The sequence below is a fragment of the Electrophorus electricus genome, chromosome 21 (assembly GCF_013358815.1).
Source record: "Electrophorus electricus isolate fEleEle1 chromosome 21, fEleEle1.pri, whole genome shotgun sequence".
NCBI lineage: Eukaryota > Metazoa > Chordata > Actinopteri > Gymnotiformes > Gymnotidae > Electrophorus > Electrophorus electricus.
Genome location: NC_049555.1, coordinates 6,249,720 through 6,269,782, shown reverse-complemented (window position 1 = coordinate 6,269,782; position 20,063 = coordinate 6,249,720). Strand labels below are relative to the sequence as shown.

Genomic DNA, 20,063 nt, shown 5'->3' with positions numbered 1-20,063 from the left:
TGCAGCAGGAGAGGCCTGTGAGAGAGGTGGAGTTTCAGCCAGCACAGAGAAAGGTAAATGGTGACAGTGTGACAGTGCTTACATGTTCAGAAGGTCATGAACGTGGACTCTGGGGTAAACTACACCCAATATCAAGTTAATGAACCGCATGGTCTCCCCTTCCTAACGAACCCCTCTAACTAAGCGCTTTGTTTCACTCCCCAGAGTTTCAGATCTGGAGCTGACAGGACTACCACATAACCCTATCATGACTTCCCGTTAACATCACCCTTTTTGCTATAGGTACACATTCAGAGAGCATCTCCAGCAATGAAGCAGCTTCAAATAAACCACTGCCGTCCTGCTATAATCAGCCACGTTTGGTTTGGTGTCGCAAAATCCTTTTGACATTTAACCAACACCTGTCTGTATTAATGTTTTCCATTGTTATTGCTGTTCCCCTCATATTTTTCAGGACCATTGCTGAGTTCTGTGTTTGCCATTTTTGTTTTAGCATGAGCCATCACGTCTCTCCTCCCCTACAGTGTGTTGCCCACTCATCCCGTGGGTCCGAAAGGTATTCTCCCTCCCTGCCGTCTCTGTTCAACCACCTCTGAGGTTTCTCTCCTCCACATCCATCTTTCTTCATCATAGATAACCTGTGAGAACTGCATTTGAATGTGTTATGCACTCCTCTCTCACTGTGAGCGTTTGCTTGCCTTTTAACTTAAAATTAACTTCAACTTAATTTTAGTAGCACTGTTTCTGGGTTCATCATCTCTCTTTTGTTGAATATGAACAATATCCTGATCTAGATTTTGACAGCATGCATATCTTACAATCTGAGATTTGCATCTGGTCCTAATGCTTAGCTTAATGATTAGCACAATTATTTTGAGGTTAATGTGGTCCTTTAACACACTTAGATTTGGAACAGCCTTCAGTGGTTAGTAGTACCATCACTATTATACTGCCCATTTAGGCTGATGGAAGAAAGACACTTAATTTATCTCCACATTTTTCCTCTGTGGCTTTATTGCCCTCTAGAGGTTGCTGAGTAACTTGTATCTTCTGTGGTAAGGCATAACCTTCATGCCTTATTTTATGCGTTCTCCTGCGGTGCTCCTTTTATTCTAATGAAATTATTTTTGGAGTAGAGCCAAGGACCAAATCCTCAGGTCTGGTGCTACATATCCCTCTTTCTCACTCTCTCACTCTTTCTCTTCCTCTCTGTCTTCCTTTTTCCTCTCCTCTCTTCCTGTTTCATGCACTACTGTGCACTTGTTCAAGATGAGTTGCAGTATGAATTTACGAATGTGACAAAATGCTTCCTGTGTGCTCCACACCACAGCTGTGTATGTTTATGTGCTTTCATTTTTATTGGGGCTTTAAATTAAAACAAATTATGCTGAGTGTTCAAGCTACCCCGTGAATTTCAAAACGAGTTAAGCAGAGTATAGCGACTTTGCTTACAATGGTCTCTTGAATATATAGCATAAATATATATGATGGAAAATGCACTGGACATTGCTGTAACTGCCAAAATCCCTCTGCCTCAGGCTGGAACCAGTACGACCATGGATGGTGCTGAGGCGGGTCTCAGTCACAGGCCCAAATGCCCTGTGCCCAGTGTGCCCACCACGCTGGACAAACAGACCAACTGGTCCAAAGCCCTTCCGCTCCCCACCCCCGAGGAGAGGATAAAGAATGAGTCTCAAGTCATCTCCTCCTGCATCATCCCTATTAATGTCACCGGTAAAAGCTGCACGCATAGCTCCTGCATCAGTTGCGTCGACGCTCAGCCATAATCCTAGGCTTCAGGAATTCTCTGAGTGCTAAAAGATCATAATCTGACTTTGGTGTAGTGCATACTGAAGCCTGAGCAAAGCTAATCACATCTACTTTAAAATGTAGAAAATATCATCTTTCCATATTTTAACTCTGGGAGGTAAGTCTTCTTAAAAAAGTACAACGACTTTCTCAATGTCTTTTTTAGTAACCAGATGTTAATCATCATACTCAATTAACTCAATTAACTCAGTGTTTTTAGACCTTTTTAAAAGAAATCCCACCAGGGTTAGTTGTGTAAACCACATGGGGTAGCGTCAGGTGTGGTTGCTGGAATGTCTCCCCCTGACTCTGCATCTCTGGCTGCAGGTGTGGGATTTGACCGTGAGGCCAGTGCTCGCTGCTCCTTAGTGCACTCACAGTCTGTGTTGCAGCGGCGGAGGAAGCTGAGGAGGAGGAAGACCATCACCGGAATCCCCAGACGAGTACAACAGGACATGGGTATGACTGCCTGATGCCCTCCTTCTAAAGTGTGTCTCTGTGAATCACGTGTGACCAGAGACAGAGAGTAGCATGACCATACTGGCTTACTGTCTTTACTGTCCTAGAATTAGGGTTCCAAGATTACATGCTGTGGTCGTCACGTATGTTAATATCAACATTTGGAGGGCTTAGCCCTTAGTTCTTAGTGGGATTCCTGGTATTTGGTTGCTATATGGCCATTTAACACAATGTGTACATATGAAGTCCTTTTACTAAAATACAGAAAGTTTATTAAAGCTGGTGAGGAAGCAAGTCTTGCATAAAAGGTTAAAAACAGTGGGGTTGTTGTGAGGAAAAGGGTTACAGAAAACCACCTGTCACAAAGTTAATATACTTGGTTCTTATTTCTGTACAACATGTCTGAAGAATCTGTAATTTGATCCAGACAGAAAGGAGGTGCTATTTCAGTATTATGATACTGATCCCAATGAAATTCCATTCAGGCTCAGAAATGTCAAAGGTCAGGACTTTCAGTACAGTTGCCCGTTTTTGACTAATATCTGGACCTTACTTTTTCCTAACTTCCAACAGACTCAGATGAATCTCCTGTGGCCAGAGAGAGAACTGTGGTGGTCCATGTCAACCCACACATGTCCCTGTGCCAGGAGGAGCTCTCGCTTAGTGGCCGAGCCCTAAACACCAAAGACTCTGGCTGCCAGACAGATGACTTCCTGATTGGTGCCCCATCCCGGAGGCGCATACGTGCCCAGAGGGGCCAGGGAATTCCCACCTCCCTCTCCCACTCCACAGGAAATATCACTTCCTTACCAGATCGCTCTGATGCAACGTACACCACTGCATCCGGCACTCGCCTGCGTTCAAGAAGTTTACCCCGCGAAGGCGGCCGACTCCGGGACAAAGACCATGATGACAGCGACGATGACGATGATGAGGAAGATGATGAAGAGCTCTCTCCTTACGAGACTGAGGACTTCCTGCCATGTCCTGGGCAGAGGGCTCTAAAAGATGAGGAGGAGAGCACAGATGACCAGGCCATGCCCGAGCTTCAGCTCGGGAGCTTGAAGCGGATGCAGCACTCTGGTAGTCCCAAAAATGCCTGGATCGAGAGAGGGAGGTCCAGGCTCCCACGCAAAGCTGACATGGGTAGCTGTGAGATCTCCTCCAGCTCAGATACCTTCAGCAGCCCCATTCACTCTGCCTCCACCACAGGTGTGCTCGGAAGCCAGATTGACCACAAGGAAGACCACCAGTCATCAAGTGGCAACTGGAGTGGAAGCAGCTCCACGTGCCCCTCCCAGACCTCGGAGACAATACCGCCAGCTGCCTCACCTCCGCTCACTGGCTCCTCCCACTGTGATTCGGAACTGTCCCTCAACACGGGGTCTCATATCATTGACGACACCACTGGCTTCATCATCGACCCCGACCACATGGACAGGCCACAAGGCCAGGGCCACAGGTCCAGCTCCTTCACCTCCTCAGCCACAGATCAGATGGACGATGCAGGTGTCAGTACTGCTAGTGATGGGGAGTGGAACTGCCACCAAGAGCAGCAGGATCAGCCCTGTCTGCAGGACTTCAGCCCAAAGCACTCCAGAGAGGATGAGAGCGGCCTGAGCTGTCCCAGTTATTCCAGTGGGGAAACGTATGAGAGCTTCAGTGGCCAAACGCCAGCCGAGAAATCCGAGAGCTCTACCCGTTACACCGTTGATACTGGGGGATACTACACCTCCATGCACTTTGACTGTGGTCTTAAAGGTAGTAGATGCTATTACAACTATGCAGCCATCGACCCCGACTGTGGCCCAAGTGGAAACATTGCACCTGGCATGGGAGAATACCCTCCACCAGACTACCAGGGAACAAGGACACTGGGAAGACAGTGTCTCTCCTTACGAAAACCAAAGGCCAAGCCTCCCCCACCAAAACGTAGCTCTTCATTAAAGGAAGCAAGCAGCAGCACAGATGTTCCAGAGCAGAATGAACCAAAGATTATGAGTGAGCTGCCCCTGCCGTTGTCTTCCAGGGAAATGAGGCTGCAACTAAACTTGGCCGGATCTGACGAGCGTCTGAATGCTGCAGGTCTCTGTGACGAGACCCTTGGCAGCTGGGGTATAGAGAACGTCAGAGAAATGCTCGACTGCTCCTCTCCGTTCAGTTCCTCCGACACACATTCCTTTAAGGATGAGGGTGCAGTTCAGTCAGACTATGCAGACCTCTGGCTCCTCAATGACTTGAAATCCAATGATCCTTACCGGTCGCTGTCCAACTCCAGTACCGCTACGGGTACAACTGTTATTGAATGTGTCAAGTCACCAGAAAGTGTGGACACTCAGGCCTGTTGCCCCAGGTCCAGACCCACCTCGCCCACAATCCCTCCACCGGAGGCTGAATACAAGATAGGCTCTCCTGAGAAGCTCGCAAGCTTGGCGTCCCCTTCCAGTGGATATTCCAGCCAGTCAGAGACGCCTACATCTTCCTTTCCTTCTGCATTCTTCCCAGGACCTCTGTCCCCAACCAGCGGCAAGAGGAAACCCAAAGTACCAGAGAGAAAGTCCTCACTTTCTTCCCTCCAGCAGCAGCAACTTGCCCTTCGAGACTTAGGCTGTTCCTCCAGGAGGGATACTGACACCCAGGCCATGCCTCCCAGTCACCTTGACCTAAGTGCTCTTCACATCAAGCCGTTTGTCCACAGGACCCACATGCATGTCCTCCACCAGAACAAGCAGAAAGCAGCAGTGGCAGCAGAGGCTCGTGCCGCAGCTGCCACAGACAGTGCAGAGGCGGCTAGCTCCGCCCATCTGGCCATCACTCCAACTGTTCTGAGATCAATCCAATTGCGATCCATCGAAAGAGCGGCTGAGTGGAACCAGGGGCATGAGCAGTTCAGTGTGCATCCCTCAACACGTCCCAAGTGTCCCACAGTTACAATAGAGACCCCACCGTCTGACAACAGGTACAACAGGAAACCACCAGCCTACAAACCACCTGTTGTGCAACATTGTGAGGCCCAGTTCTCACCTGCAGAGGGCAGCATTGCACCACACGAGGGGATAAAAATAAGGCAAGAGAGGCATGGTCCAGGAACTTACTGGGCAATGACAGCTTTCAGAACACCTGTGGAACCAACCCACCCACCTGATGATCTGTCAATTCCAAGATCCCAAGGCCCTGACACCCACAGTGCCCAGCAGAGTGCAGAGGGCAGCAGGTGTCCAGATGACCAAACAACAGTATTGGCAGAAAATGTCAAAGGTGAACACAGTCAAGCACCCAGGCCAGACCCATTGGCAGAACCTTCTTTGTGTTTGAGCAGCACAATGTCTCCTCCTGCTTATAGCGAAATACACAGGAGTGACTTTGTATTGTGCCACAGCCCTGACAAAGTGCCTGCTATTAGTTCAGAAATATCATCGCACACTTACACAATCAGCGAAGCCGGAAGCAAAGAGGAGGAGTATGAGACATCAGGTGTCACTACCAGAAGTGCCTCACAAGATGGACGCGAGGATGAGTCAACCCCAGATACAGAGGACTACTTCAGCAAAGGTAAGGAAGGCTTCATCATACCAACAGCAGAGGTAACGGTTCAGAGAATTGTCTTACCATATAAATTTTATTGCTTTTGTGCTTGTTGTTTTATATTTCATAGTTGTAATACACAAATTTAGCCTAGGCTGACTGACAAATAGAATGAGAATTCTAATGAAATGTGAAATCAATTTCTTTTTCACAGACTCAACACCCAGTGACAATTCAATTTCACCTCAAACTGATGACTCAAAAACCGATGACGATAGTATATTTCCTTCACCTAATAAAGTACGCACAACTGAAGATCTCTTTGCTATGATCCACAGGTGAGCTTGTTAGTTTTTAATTACCACTGTTTCATCCAGAGTCAATAAAGTTCTGTCTATCTTTAACCTTTTATTTTGGTGTCATTAATGCAGTTTTGGCCAGGTCAGCTGCTATTCCTGGCTCTTGTGAACATACCCCTGGCCTTGTTATTTGATTTATTTTACCAAAATTATTTTAGGTCAAAGAGGAAGGTTCTTGGGCGGAAGGATTCAGGGGAGCTCACCGGTAAGAGTCGCATTGGCGGCACTCATGTGACAGCCCCTGTCAGTAACCCTGTGCCATGCCCAGTCACCCCAGTAGCACCAGTGCCCCCTACAGGTTCCCAGCGAGCCTCAGGACCCATTTACAGGAGTGCCAAAAAGTCCAGCACCTCCAACGAAGAGTTTAAGCTTCTTCTGCTGAAGAAGGGCAGCCGCACCGACTCCAGTTACCGCATGTCTGCCACGGAAATCCTCAAAAGCCCCATCACCCCCAAATCCCCGGGGGAACTGCTACTGGAGGCTGCAAGGCACCAGGAAGAAACTGCTTCACCACAGCAAGAGTCTCCATCCAGCGTCGAGCCCCTTCTGAGCCTCCCCAGCCCATTGCCCAAGGCCAACACTGAAGGGTTCTCCACCAAAACCCTGGTGATGTCAGCCGCCTCGAGGCAGGGCCGCTCCAGAATCCCTCCGGCAGCCAACAGCAGCAGGTACAGCACTCGCAGCAGGCTATACACAGCCCCCATGCAGGCCATCTCTGAAGGAGAGACTGAAAACTCAGATGGAAGTCCACATGATGACCGGTCCTCCTAGGGGTTGGGTTTACTTCCGATTTTTTTTTTTTTTTAACCAACCAACAAAACATCAAATCCCTCAGAATAAGAAAAAGATATTTTAACTAAAGAACAAATTATGTTACAGACATTTAAATAAGTTTTCCCTCTTAAGTATCCCATCGTATCTTAAGATTGAAAAAATTCCTTGGTCACTTTGAACTTTTTGTATTTTATGAATTGAGAGAACATATGTTTTAGCCATTGTTTTTTTTCTACCACATGCTATGGGAACTGATAGTGGTTCTCTTATAAATGCTTGCCATCTTGACATTCCTGAAGAAACAAAACCATAGCTAGAAAGTGAAGGATAGACATTTGTTTGCCTACATAGAAAACATATTCCTTTATTTTTAGAATTTAATGGCGAATGGATTGACTGAGTGTTAATGTGTTTATTTTTGGTGAAAGGCTAATAGTCTGTGTAGTTTTGGACATGAACCTGCTAAACTCCCAGTGAGGAAGAGTCGAATCTGCACCACCATCCCTGAGGCCAGCTAGTATTTACAGAAGATCACATCAGATTTACATATTCCTAGTAGGTGTTATTTGTAGCATTGTTATATGAAGAAGTGTGTTGCAGTACCAAAACCTTACTTGCCTATGACAGTGATTCCTAACTGGGACTTTAGCTGGGCTTACATAGGACAATCGCACTGTGACCTTTTCCAACAGGAGGTCTGGGAATGCTGGAGAACTGTTCTCCAGGCTCATTGGTAAATGTTATAGACAAAATCTCTATATTGAGAAATGAATTGGTTTGCAAATCTGCAAATATTTTGCACTCGTCTGAAGATTATTCCTTTAAGACAACTGCATTAAATGAAATGCTGTAATGTATATTTATTAGACAAACAAGGCCACGTGTGATCCATCCAGTGTAAGAGTAGTTCTCACCCATGATCTGTGAGGTTAAGATATTTCCTTGTATTTTAGGTTACTGGTTATCATGTTGTTTTTAAATAGGACCGTCCATTAGAATACCAACAAACGTTTACACTAACAGAGGAAATTTGTAAGATATTTTATTTTTTAGTGCACTTAAATGGGCTACTTATAATGTGTAAATTGTTTTCAGGTATAACATGTAACAACCTTAACATACAGAGGCCAATGTCTAAGACAACTATTGCAACTATCGTAAAACGAGTTCAGAGAAACAACACAATTGAAATCTTCACCTGTATTCTATGAATACCCTAACAATTGTGCGAACTTTTTAGTTTGAGTGGGATGTTTGCACTTTTGCAATGAATTGTTCTACTCAAGAACAGAAGTCTTCTTTCTTTTTCTTTTTTTTTTTTTTTTTTTGAGGTCAAAACTCAAAGAAAATGAGCAAGATTTGTCAAACTTACACTGTGCCATAGAGAGTGGGGGAGACAAGCTGTGAACCGAATCAGTTTTCATTCCAGATCATCCTTTTCCACTGAGCACTGACATGGTGCTTGCATTCTTTCATCGTTTTTGTCTTCTCTACAGCATGCAATAAGAATTCATAAGGACATATTCATATGAGAAAAAAATATTCACTTGAATTTGTTAAGTATGTGCTATGTTTAGTAGATGTACAAAATGTTAAAGTTTTCTGTTGAGATTTGGGTTTTCGTATTGTGTGCATAGACTGAGCTGTACCCCTATGTGGGAGAACTGGACAATCTCGATAAAGCACTGTTTGTGTAAAAGAAAAAAAAAAACACAGTAAAAGACAGCAGTATATATTTGTGGACAGGGTTAGAGTAATGTCTTTAGGTGATGCCTGTGTTTGTTCTGGGGTAAGATTGTGGAAAATAAAGGTGTAAAAAGGATCAACTTGGAAATACAGTAGAAGGACAGCTGTGTTTATGTAGCCGTGTCCCTCAGTATCTCTGACGATTACTGATTTGCAGTTCTGGAAAGCTGTATTGTTCATTACGTGTATATATGTGGTTCTGTGACTAACAAAAATATGATTATTCTGCCTTTTATTTTCCAGACTGTTGAATTGCCGTGTACTGTATGTCACGTCAATACCTTGTAGTACTTTTGTATACACACACACACACACAAAACGCTCCATGCCAGAGTAACATTCAGTATATGAATGAGGCTCTGCATGAGTTCTCTCATTGTTTACACAGGTAGATAACAAGGAAAAAACATTCACAGTACCATAAGATTTTCCTTTGTTTTCAATCTCATTGGAACTTAAGTTCTGTTCTTAGTTTCAAATCCAAACTGAAGAAATGCGGGCTGTCCCTTTTCTGTGTGTGGTCACATGCTTTGGGGTCAAACCTATAAAACTATGAACTCTATTAAATCCTCTATTAGATTTCAACATTTAATAAGAAAAAAATAAAATATTTTTAATGATGGGATATTTTATCCAGAGAATTATTTTGTTAATAAATGTAGAAAAGAATAATGATAAAGCTTTATTTAACTAAAAATGACTGAACATATTTCATATCAGGGGTGTATTAGCCAATGGAAAGTTAAAATACTGTACTTATGAATCTTTCTAATTAGCTGTAAACTTGCATTATTTACATATATGCTGTATGATATACAATTCTAGTCAACTGGTTTTGGTGCTCGGCGCTAACCTGCCCAGGCAATGTTTATGTCACTGTTGTTCTCATAAAAGTTGCTTTGGTTTATTCCTGTTTTAAATCTTTCATCAAAGCTCATTCACACCAACTTGAAGTTATTGTAGCAATGCATGCGTACATTTTCACTTTTTTCCTTATTTTTCCCAAGACGCTGCAGTAGCCGGATTTGAAGATTTTATCGGCCTAAAGAGCATTGGTTTTTCCTCTTTAGGAGGAACCGTGAGCTGAAAGGCCTTCTGGAATATTTCCTGTTTAAGTGATAGTTTTACACTGAGCTGTTGTCACCACAGTGTAGGACTGTTTTACTGTTCCGAATATACCACAGTTACAGATCCATGGTGCGTTTAACACATCTGCACTCTGCATTTCCCGTTATTTTCCATTCCTGCACTGCATCTGAAGTGTTCACTTTGCACCGTTCTTGTGTATTTTCCGTTTATTTAACAACTACAAGTATCACGTAAAGTATCACACTGCACAAATGGGGAAAAACATTCTGCTTTTGCCAAAGGGTTTTCCAATGTGGACCGGTGTGAAAGGACATAACAAAAGGAAGCTAAACAGAACTTGTATGAATAAGTGGGGGTTATACTGCAGAAGTCTCTGTAACCCGAAGCTCTTTCTCAAGCTTCATTTCAAGACCTGCATCTAATTTGTATTTTTGTATAAACATGTACATATGATCTTTTTAAAGAAACAAAAAAATGTTGCAGTTGTTTCTTTTTGTAAAATGTTTTCAAAGTTTACATTAATTCCAAGCCTTTGTATATTTTTGAGCAGTGCAACACTCTCGGTCCTTGTATTTATTTTTTAGTAAACATTGTGACAATTCCACTGTAAATTTGATCCATTTCTTGCCAGCTCAGCTGGCCTGCTCGGTAATTGTGCATAGAGAAGGCCAATAAATGTGACTGCGTTGAAAATAATTCCAGAAGTCTTCTTGCTTATTAACATTATTTACTGACAGAGGAGTCTTTCATGTGGGTGTCCATTCTACTAAAATAATTCCTAACATGTGGGAATGATTCAGCGTTTAGGTGGTCGTACATATTTTAGTGGGTCTGTTGTATGTCTTGTTAATTGTTTAGTATATTTTTGAGGTCATGGGTAGCCAAAGACAAATTTCCACATTGTGGACAGTAAAAGCAATCAATCAATCAAACATTAAAAGCACATGTGTTCCCTAGAGCCCATGTAATCCTCATTTAGTTTAGCAATCATTCAATGGCATGGTGTTGACTCAGCTGCATTGACCTGTATGTGAGCTAAGTGACCTCTATATGACCAGTGACTTCTGTATGACCTCAGTGACCAATATGTGCAAATTAGAAATTTCAGTATTAGAACTGAAACTGGTCACTATTTGTGCAATATGTTCCAGTTCATGTCATAAAAAGTGCCAGAGACATTATATGGAGATCATATAAGCAACCACCAGGGGGCAGTACATTATAATGAGTGAAGCAAATTTAGAAACGTCTTAATATGTCGTTAGGTTTTGTCAGCAGCATATTGAATATATAATATATAGCTGAATGAGCTATAGCGCTTGGAGCTAATCTGTACTTGGTGGCAGCACGTGGTTCTAGCAATGCCGAGGTCATGGGTGTCATTTCCAGGGTACACACGCACTGTCGTACTTACCACGTTTCCAACAACAAAGTTCCGGTGCCGGTGCAGTTTTGAGAACGGACGGCGTTCCAGGGGTTTGAGAGCCTAAACGATGACATACTCTTGACAGTGGACGTTCCCTAAGCCAGAAACAAAATCGGAAGACATCGTAAAAACTGCATGATGGTACACGCGCTTCTTTTGAAACTTTGAGTTTTGCTTTGGGGGCATGTTTAACCGTTCAGAATCAACTTTTCTTTCAGGACCACCGATGATTAATTGCTGCTGTGTTTTTGTTTTGCTGCGGTTGTGTTGCTTTTGGGTTTAAATGGCGGAAAAGCTGATTAAAACAACAACCCCAACTTTACGTGGCGACGCCAGGCTGCGGTGCAGGTTAGCTGGTGCCAGACCAGCAGGGTTATGGGGCCGCATTAGCAACAGTTTTGCTGGCCGAGAACCTTTTTTTTTCCTAGCAAAAGCACAGAACCGTAATTTGCTCAGGGTAAGACATTTACAATGTATGTTTACTGCTGTTAGATGCTGTACCTTGGTCACAACGGATGTCATAGCTGTAATTTATATGTCTTAATTTTTATCATTTGTTTTCATACAGCCACAAATATGTCATTTCAAAGTGCATCATAAACCCGATGAGGAATCAGAATGTGTCCATCAGAATGAGTAAAGCGTCAAAGACAAGGGGGAGCTCCAAAGACTTCTGAAGAGAGACCCCACGATGCCCCACACCGTCTCACTGCTCCTTAACAAGAGTTCTCTGTCAGCCTAGAGCCGGTGATAATTGATTGAGCCTAAGGATAAGGTTTGATTGGGATCAGTTTAAGGGATCTGGTCTGCAGTCACCTTCCCTGACCTCCAGGGTTCGGGACCCTGAGAAGGTCATGCCGGTCTTTGGGGCGAGGCTGAAACAATGAGCCTTTTAGAAATAGAAGCAAAACTGACTGTGAAAGAACACACCACCATCACTTGAGACGAATGTCTCGCTTCTCCTCGTGTTCTCCAAACCTAATTAAATTACGAAGTTAATAGCAGAATATTGCCGTGCCCATTGCTCACATTCAGCATCTTATAGCAAAGCTATTATAAGGATAAAATTAATTTTACGTTTTCTGTAGTAATCGTATTATCAGTTAAAGGTGAGTAAATTTAAGGTACATAGAACATCACCACTTCGGCCAATCCAGAAGAAAGATATTAACTACCCCTTAATTGGTGTAACATTTTTATTGTAAGAAGTAACAGCAGTAAACTGGCTGCATATCTCATACTTTAACTGCTTCGTTTACAAATAATTATACATAATCATCGGTAAATAATGTAACTGAAATTATGGCACAACATTTGACTGTCGACAGTAAACTGTTCAACGCCACATGTATTTAGCCTATACCATAAAAAGATTACAAAACATGAGCGTTGCTTTACCAGGACGGGTGAAATGAAGACATGCCACACCATTTTTGCTGGGGAGGGCTGCGCGCAGCTGTTCAGTCACGACGCTTCCCCGGTTGTACAGGATGAAAGAAGGCGGTTATTGATGCACTGAATTGTGATACAGAACGGGGACAAGCCTGAAGTGCGAGTTCATAACAAAACATACGTTGTATCACAGAAAGCCTGTAGCCGGCTGATGCGGGGAGCAGGTTTGAACTGAGGTACACTGGGGAGAATCAGGTAAGACCTTGACTGGATTGATAACTACTAGATGATATCTGATTAGATGGGAGAACTTTATTCCACTGATTAGAGGAGAAACATTTCAGAAAGTATAGGCAACACTTGTAGAGTTAGGCTACGTTTTAAATGTGCCACGATTGACGTATGGGAGTCAGTTGCGCGACAAGTAGGCTAAAATATGTATTATCACGTTCTATCACATAGCAGAATCCGCCGTTTTAATAAACTATTGTTGGTCGTTGTTATTACGCAAAAGAACGAAAAACCAGATCAAACAAGCAAGCTGGTAAGATAAACATTTTGTAAATATAATTTTCGTACGAAAATTATATAAAATGTACGAAAAAGTATAAAAGAACAGCTTATATACACCACAAATGCACCACCAAATGATTAAATCGAACTAAATTAATAAATTAATAATTCATAATCAACCCTTTAAAACTCCGATTGAAACAGTATAGTTCAGTATTTAATAGGCTACTGGACTAAAACCTCTCACGAATGACAGTAATTTGATAATGCACTGTATTATATTAAATTAAAATAACAAGCCAGCGCTTACCCATGCGATGATTTTTGTTTAAAAGGGACGTTTTTAAATGTGTTAAGAGTGTTTGTTCTTACTGACGTTAATGGCCTTTCATTCACTGTTATACTGAGCGCAGATAGCTGCCTGTCGCAGTTCTGAGCTTTTCCTCAATGGATTCGTTGACCGCGTGTAAAAGTTCGACTTTGGAAGAGGCGCAGAACACGCGGCTGAAATGGGGAAGTCATTATGGTTAAGGCCACGGCATTGAGCCTGGTTGTTTCCACAGAAGCACGTTGGCAACAGTAAATAACTCAACCTGGTCTCTGTACATTTTACAGAGGCATTTCTCTTTCTAACGCGCGCAGTCACGTTTCCAACACACTGGGTCAGACTGAGCCTTTTTCACGAATTTGCACCGTCGAGGTTGCCAAATGTGGGAGGGCTGTTTTTGAGCTCAGTTATGTTTAAGATAGAATTACCTCATCTTTGGTTTACCCACTGGTATGTGTTTATGCACAGCAGTTGTGTTCGCCTCTGAGTATTATTGTCAGTTATGCATGGATGAGTGAATAGTGACCGACTTTAAACTGATTCTCGCGTCTGCTCTGTATTGCTTGACTTTATTACGCTTTATTTTTAAGTATACATTTACTGGAGAGCAGATTAGCTACTAACAGTGTTAACTTACTCAGTTTATCAGTACTACAGGTCTCTTAAGGTTCAACGTGGCATGGCATTGCCTACGTGTGACATCATATCCATGTCAGTCTCTGCCCAGTGTAATTACATTTATGATATAACTGCTGCTCCTTACATGTTTAACCCACCATAAAGGGTCATTTTTCACTCCTAATCTTCTCTAAACGGCATATCCTCTCTGGGGTTGGCCCTGTGGCTTTCCACATGAAGGCAATTAAGTTCCACATACATCACACTTGGCCCATTAAGGGCAGGCTCCGGAGGGACACTAGTAGAACCCTGGAGCACGGCTCTGAGGAAGCGCGCTCGCTCATATCCATCGCTCAGCGTCCTCTTCCTGCCCATCTGGAACACTTGTCCCTGTACTCCATGTGTAGAATCAGCAAGCGAACTCTGAGCTTTGTACGTGTTAGTTTGTGTGGATGACGTTTAAACTCTACATGGCAAGTTAAATCAGTGGGGCTTCGATAATGAAGGCAAACTTGTCAGAAGCAAGCTATTATTTGATGAGAAACACTCCTGAATGACATAGGATGATGATTCTGGTTGTTTCTGCACACTTTGGAACTGAAACCGTGCTTTTTTATATTTCTGTTGCTAGATATTGTTTGAAGCACTCAAGATCCACTCCCTACAGTAGGACCTCGTGCTGAGCCATCTGAAGTGTGGGGTCCTTCTGTCCCCTGAATGTGGCTCAGGCTGGCCTGAATAAGCACCACACAGAACTTTACATGACTGCCGCACTAGCGCAGGGCTTGTTTAAACAGCCTCTAATATTACTGGAGACTCCGGTTTCCTTTTTTGTTCGAATTTCGTTATTGCATTGCAGTCCCACACAGGCCTTGTTTCTGTTGGAGGTGGTTAGAGCCCACAGTGATATACAACCAGTGCAGAGCCAGTTTGATTGTGCTCTAGATGTGAATGTGCACACAGAAGCCATAACCTGCACTCACACAGACTCCGTCCTCGTGCTGATATTTACTCTCCTATATGTCTCACGTGATGCCTTGCAGGATGAGCCACACAGTGTGAGTCAAGTATAAAGAGCACAGGAATAAAAGATTCACAACACATGAATAAACATGTCACCCATCGCATCGAGGAAGCGCTAAGGAAACAAGAAGTCATTTCAAAAATGTGCAGGACAATATTTAAATGCTATATGAGATAGTTATTATGGGTCCTTTATGAAGTGGACAGACACAACAGCAGGCCAGTTCCTGCAGTTGAAAAACACTATTTCTGCTTATTTCCTTTGTTAAGTTTAAAAAGAGATGTTTGAAGTCCTGTGCAGTTATTCTGGGGAAGAGATGTGAACCAAAAAAGCCTGAAAATAAATCCATGTCTTCCTGGCAGGTACAAGGTGTGCTTGGAAATGCTGAATCATTGAAATTGTTTTATGGCACAGTTTCTTCATAGCATGTATAAATCTTCAGCTTAGTCAGTGAGCTTCCCAACACCAAATTGCCATTTAAAGAGTATTTTTTATGTGTGCACTTTATTTTGGATTTCTTGGCAGGCTGTTTAACATTTCTCAGGCCCATAAAGTAAAATTCATAGTGCTGAGAGAGTTACACTTGTTTTCCAAGGGTTTAAAGAAATGCTTGAAATTCTAATTGATTATTGATATATTTTCATTGGTTAGGCCATGCATGCAGCAAAGGTCTGGTCTGAGAGAACATAACTGTATATGAAATTGCAGTGTTTAGAAGGGCATCCTGTTATTTCAGTTTGAGACATTTATGTTAAAGTGCGTTTGTATATCCAAAAGCGCCAATCTCAGCAGCTATACTGACATATCAATGAGCAAAACCAAGAAAAACTCATTTTGGATAAAAGGTGAAAATAATCATGTCAATAGCTAAATAGGATTTTTATTTTAATTTAATTACAGACCCTTCAATGTGCATGGAAAGCATTGTAGGACCACATGAAAAATTGTCCTTGAAATCATCTTTCATTTATCCTCTACTTTATTGCTCTCTCTCTCTCTCTCTCTCTCTCTCTCTCTCTCTCTCTCTCTCTCTCTCTGTTTGTGTGTGTGTGTGTTTGATTTTCAGAGCTTCACCACTGCCCTTTCAGGCTTTTCATATGAATATGCAGCTTACACAGCTGCGTATGGGCCTATTACCCTGAGCCTAACCTTCTGTGATGGAGATTTTAACCACAGGGGTGGGGGTCAGGATAGCCTCTCAGGTTTCATGGGTTCAGATCAGCAGCTGAGCACCTCCCATCAGTTCTGAAATTAGCTTCATTTAAAGTGTCCTATTGATTTATGTTTGATTGCTGCAGCATCTATGTTGGGTAATTATACTTTATGCTTATCAATGACAAACAGAAACAGAATTCTAATTCTGCATATAAACATAAGTGTAAGGGGTTACAAAGTTCATATACTTTCTTATCAATGCCCATAAACTGAAACTCTTAAGTTTTGCAGTAGATTTGATGTTTACTGTGTGGCAATCCTTAGTGTAGTTCTGCGTACATTTTTTATATGCTGCCATAAGTCCTGTTAATATTCCTTAGGTATAAAAAAAAAAGCTTTGTTTTAATTTTGTCTGAACTATATCAACAAGCAGGTTCAGTGATGAGAATGATCTCTGTGGACTCTCTGCAGGGCTGTGCAGGAGACAACCTGAATGAAGACCAGAGCCTTTTCATTACACGCTTTTGGTTTAGCAAAGGCAGTATTTCACAGGTTAACCTGTAGTTAAAAACACAACTGATCTGCTTTATATACCTTTTCTACATTAGTTCCTTTATCTAGAAAGGCACAAACAAATCAGCAGTTTCCATCATGCCAAAGCAAATTCCTTTTCCGGAAAAGTATGGGCGAATAAAGTGGTTCCAAGTCTGAAATCAGTTTTCTGGAATTTCTGATGGTATATATTTGATTGATCACCCATTCTGTTCTTTTCTAGAAAGCTCTCTGTTTGTGAATGCTTGGAGAGACTGCCATGGAAGAACTTCACAGCAAGACCCATAGCAACGGACAGATCAGAAGTCAAACATCTGAAGAAGCAGAGACTTCAGACAGCTTTGCACAGACTCTCTCTTCACAGACATGGAGCAGCAATTCAAACACAGGCTTTGCTTCAGAAGTGGCAGCTGAAGACACTGCCTTGTTTGCTCTCCTCTCAGAGCCTCTAGTGGCTTCCATTCTCAGAATGACAGCCTCTCTGCTACAGCCTGCTTGCCTTGGGGGCAGTCCAGTTACACTGCCTGTTCATCTGCAGGAGGCAGTCGGAGCAGACACCCACGTTAGTCAAACACTAGCCACATCGGTCATCACACCCTGTCCAGGGGCCCGCTCTATACCAATGATCTTAGATCAGTCAGTGGTGCAGTATATAAGCTCCCAGCCTCTTGCCCAGTCGTCATGTTTGATCCCAGAACAGCAGTGCCTTCAGAACCTGCCAGGACATGATGTAATATTACAGTCCACATCAGTGCCGTCGCGTCAGCCTTGGCATACTGACAGAAAATCCAACCTCTCTTCTCCAGCACCTGACAGTCCTCCTTCACACACCTCTGAGCTTGCTGCTGCTTTTCAAGAACATTATTCCAACCTTAGAAACTGTGTCTCCTCAGCCTGCAAAGGGACTAAATCACCACTGAATCCTGTCAGTGAAACCTTCTTCCATCCAGAATCAGCTCTGCCCTATCTGCATCCTGCTTCCCAACTCGTCTCCCTTGTTCCTCCTGCCACCTTGCTAGTGCCTTATCCTCTCCTTGTCCCTTTACCAGTGCCCCTGCCCATCCCAATCCCAATCCCAATCCCAGTTTCTAACATGAAAAAAACCAAAAGCACTCAGACTGCAACAGATGTTAGTATTTCCATGAGCACCCACAGCCCAAACACTGGCTGTTGTTTTCTGCAGTTACCCATGCTGCATCCCTCTTCAGTTCCTCAGGAGGAAGTGCTTGACCTCTCAGTTAAGGCCACTCCCATTCAAAGCAAGCAACTTCAGTGTTCTGTCCTGCAGGATTCTGCTTTGGACCTGTCCGTATCTTGCAAACCATGCACAGATTCATGCAGTGATAGCAAGTCAAAATTTGGAAGGAATTCAACAAGTGTAAAGCGAGTCATTTGACCTCTTATGTATCCACAAAGACGTGACCCATGACTTTAATGTAGAAGATGGCATGCAGTATGAATGGACAATGGAACACCACTACAGAAAGAGCACCACAAAGCTGCCAGGCCACAGCAGCAGGACCCCAGGACAGGGACCCCCAGGGAACGCACCTGCCATATTTAGTGAGACAGTAGTAAATCAGCCAAGGATAACTTCCTAAAGAACAAAATGATACAGCTGAGGAGGGCGATCCCTCACTCCATAAACAGTCACCCCATCAACAATCATCATGTGAAGACAAGCCAGCTTGGCTAAAATGTGCACACCTCTGATTCCTCTCCATGAAGATATGAGTGAGATTATGCTTCTGTTTGCTTACTTGCATTTAGTTATACAAACGGAAGACATAATGGTTATGAATTCTATATGTTTAAATGAGCTGAATACCTTCTTTTTCTCTTCAAGATATCAAAGGTGGATTTTCCTTGGTGTAAGTGTGTGTGTACATATGTTCTGGTGAAAAAAACAGCAATGCACAAACAACATTCTTATAAGTTTTAATAAAAAAGGTGTACTCGCATTGGCAGTATTATTCAAATGAGGGCAAATAAAATTGAGCATTGTTTTCATATTAGAGTACCTGGTGAGGCAAGTTTCTTCCACTGACATGATAAAATATGAAAAAAGATATTTTAAATGCAAATATTTATGACACTGTAGAAAAGTGTTTCAGTTAATGAAAACTACTTGAACCTGAGAGTCACAGTCTAAAGGATGTTTTAAGATCTAGAAAAAAAAAGTCAGAAAATCTTTTCCCCTAAAAAGTACAATTTTGTCCGATCAACAAAACTTGCAGTAACAAGCTTAACAAACATAAAAAATGAGAGGTTTCTATGCATTAAATAAATGATTAAATGTTCGAAACATCAACACACAGAAATATGACAACATATCTGGCACAGCATGCAGAAACATACAAGTAGCAAAAATGGTAGATCTTGGGGTTGCTAGGAATACCCAGTGTGAGCACCAAATCCAAACAAAACAAAAAGACGTTGTTCACAGATAGTCAGGTGGAAATGATGAGCTACAAGCCCAATCAAAAATTGCCAGTTAGTTTCTATGGTAACAAAACAGGCCTTCAGGTCACACCACACATACTGAAATGCAGTGTAGGTATCTGCCAGTGTCTGTTGGTTAGCTCAGGGCTGGCTTCGGGAACCGTGGTATGGTTCTGATATTATGAACTGAGTGAATGAAGTAATGAAACAAATCCTCACTCTAGCTGGTCTACACAGAGCTCTTAGGTGCCTTTGACCCGCATTTCACAAGCTAAGTTGTATGAGGACACACGGATGATTTGTATATGTACATTTAACACACCAGAATTTCTCATACGGGGAAATGATGGCATAATTTTGCAAGTTGCTAATAAAGAGAAGAAAAACATCAGTAACCTGAGTATAGTTTTGAACAATAAATAATAGCAACTGTTTCAGTTTCGCTTTAACTGCTTTTGTACCAAAATGTTATTTTGGTTTGAAGTGTCATGCGCAAAAATCAGGTATATCTGGTGGTACTAAAGATGTAACTGATAAAACAAGAGACCTTTGACAATAATAAATAGTTTGTATGGTTGTTTCTAATCCCAAAAGAACCTTGCTAAATACAGATGGAAAAAGGTTTGTAAAATATTTAACACATCCGCGATACTAGCACTTTGATTTATGATTGCAAATAATGGTACCTAATGTTATTCAAAACTAAAGAGTCAAGTTGGTCCCTACTGAATACCACATAATGGTTTACTAACTGAAGCTGTAACTGAGATCTCTCTCCAGTCTTTAGCAGTGAGGGAAAGCAGACCGTGTATGTCATTATGAACAGCCATCAAAGCTCTGCCTCTGTGTATA

General features: G+C 42.6%; 2 protein-coding genes across 3 annotated transcripts in view; both read left to right on the top strand.

Annotated features, from left to right (window-relative positions):
• The window catches only part of nhsb (Nance-Horan syndrome b (congenital cataracts and dental anomalies)), a 51,647-nt gene extending 41,212 nt beyond the window's left edge, over positions 1-10,435 (top strand). Inside the window, exons 6-12 of the mRNA XM_027011429.2 lie at positions 6-53; positions 494-556; positions 1,539-1,734; positions 2,137-2,268; positions 2,842-5,820; positions 6,008-6,131; positions 6,311-10,435. Of these exons, the coding sequence (XP_026867230.2) occupies positions 6-53; positions 494-556; positions 1,539-1,734; positions 2,137-2,268; positions 2,842-5,820; positions 6,008-6,131; positions 6,311-6,923 (4,155 nt within the window). The 3' untranslated portion in view covers positions 6,924-10,435. The remainder of the gene's footprint in view (positions 1-5; positions 54-493; positions 557-1,538; positions 1,735-2,136; positions 2,269-2,841; positions 5,821-6,007; positions 6,132-6,310) is intronic.
• Positions 10,436-11,216: 781 nt separating this feature from the next.
• si:ch211-161f7.2 (retinoic acid-induced protein 2) lies at positions 11,217-18,184 on the top strand. 2 transcript variants are annotated; one of them, XM_035520733.1, is made up of 2 exons: positions 11,217-11,328; positions 16,993-18,184. In XM_035520733.1, exon 2 carries the CDS (start codon positions 17,011-17,013, stop codon positions 18,163-18,165), a length of 1,155 nt encoding a protein of 384 aa, XP_035376626.1. In that variant the 5' UTR covers positions 11,217-11,328; positions 16,993-17,010; the 3' UTR covers positions 18,166-18,184. The 2 variants fall into 2 exon arrangements, with proteins under 2 accessions (XP_035376626.1, XP_026867225.2); XM_027011424.2 differs by lacking the exon at positions 11,217-11,328 and adding an exon at positions 12,670-12,834.
• Positions 18,185-20,063: the final 1,879 nt, after the last annotated feature.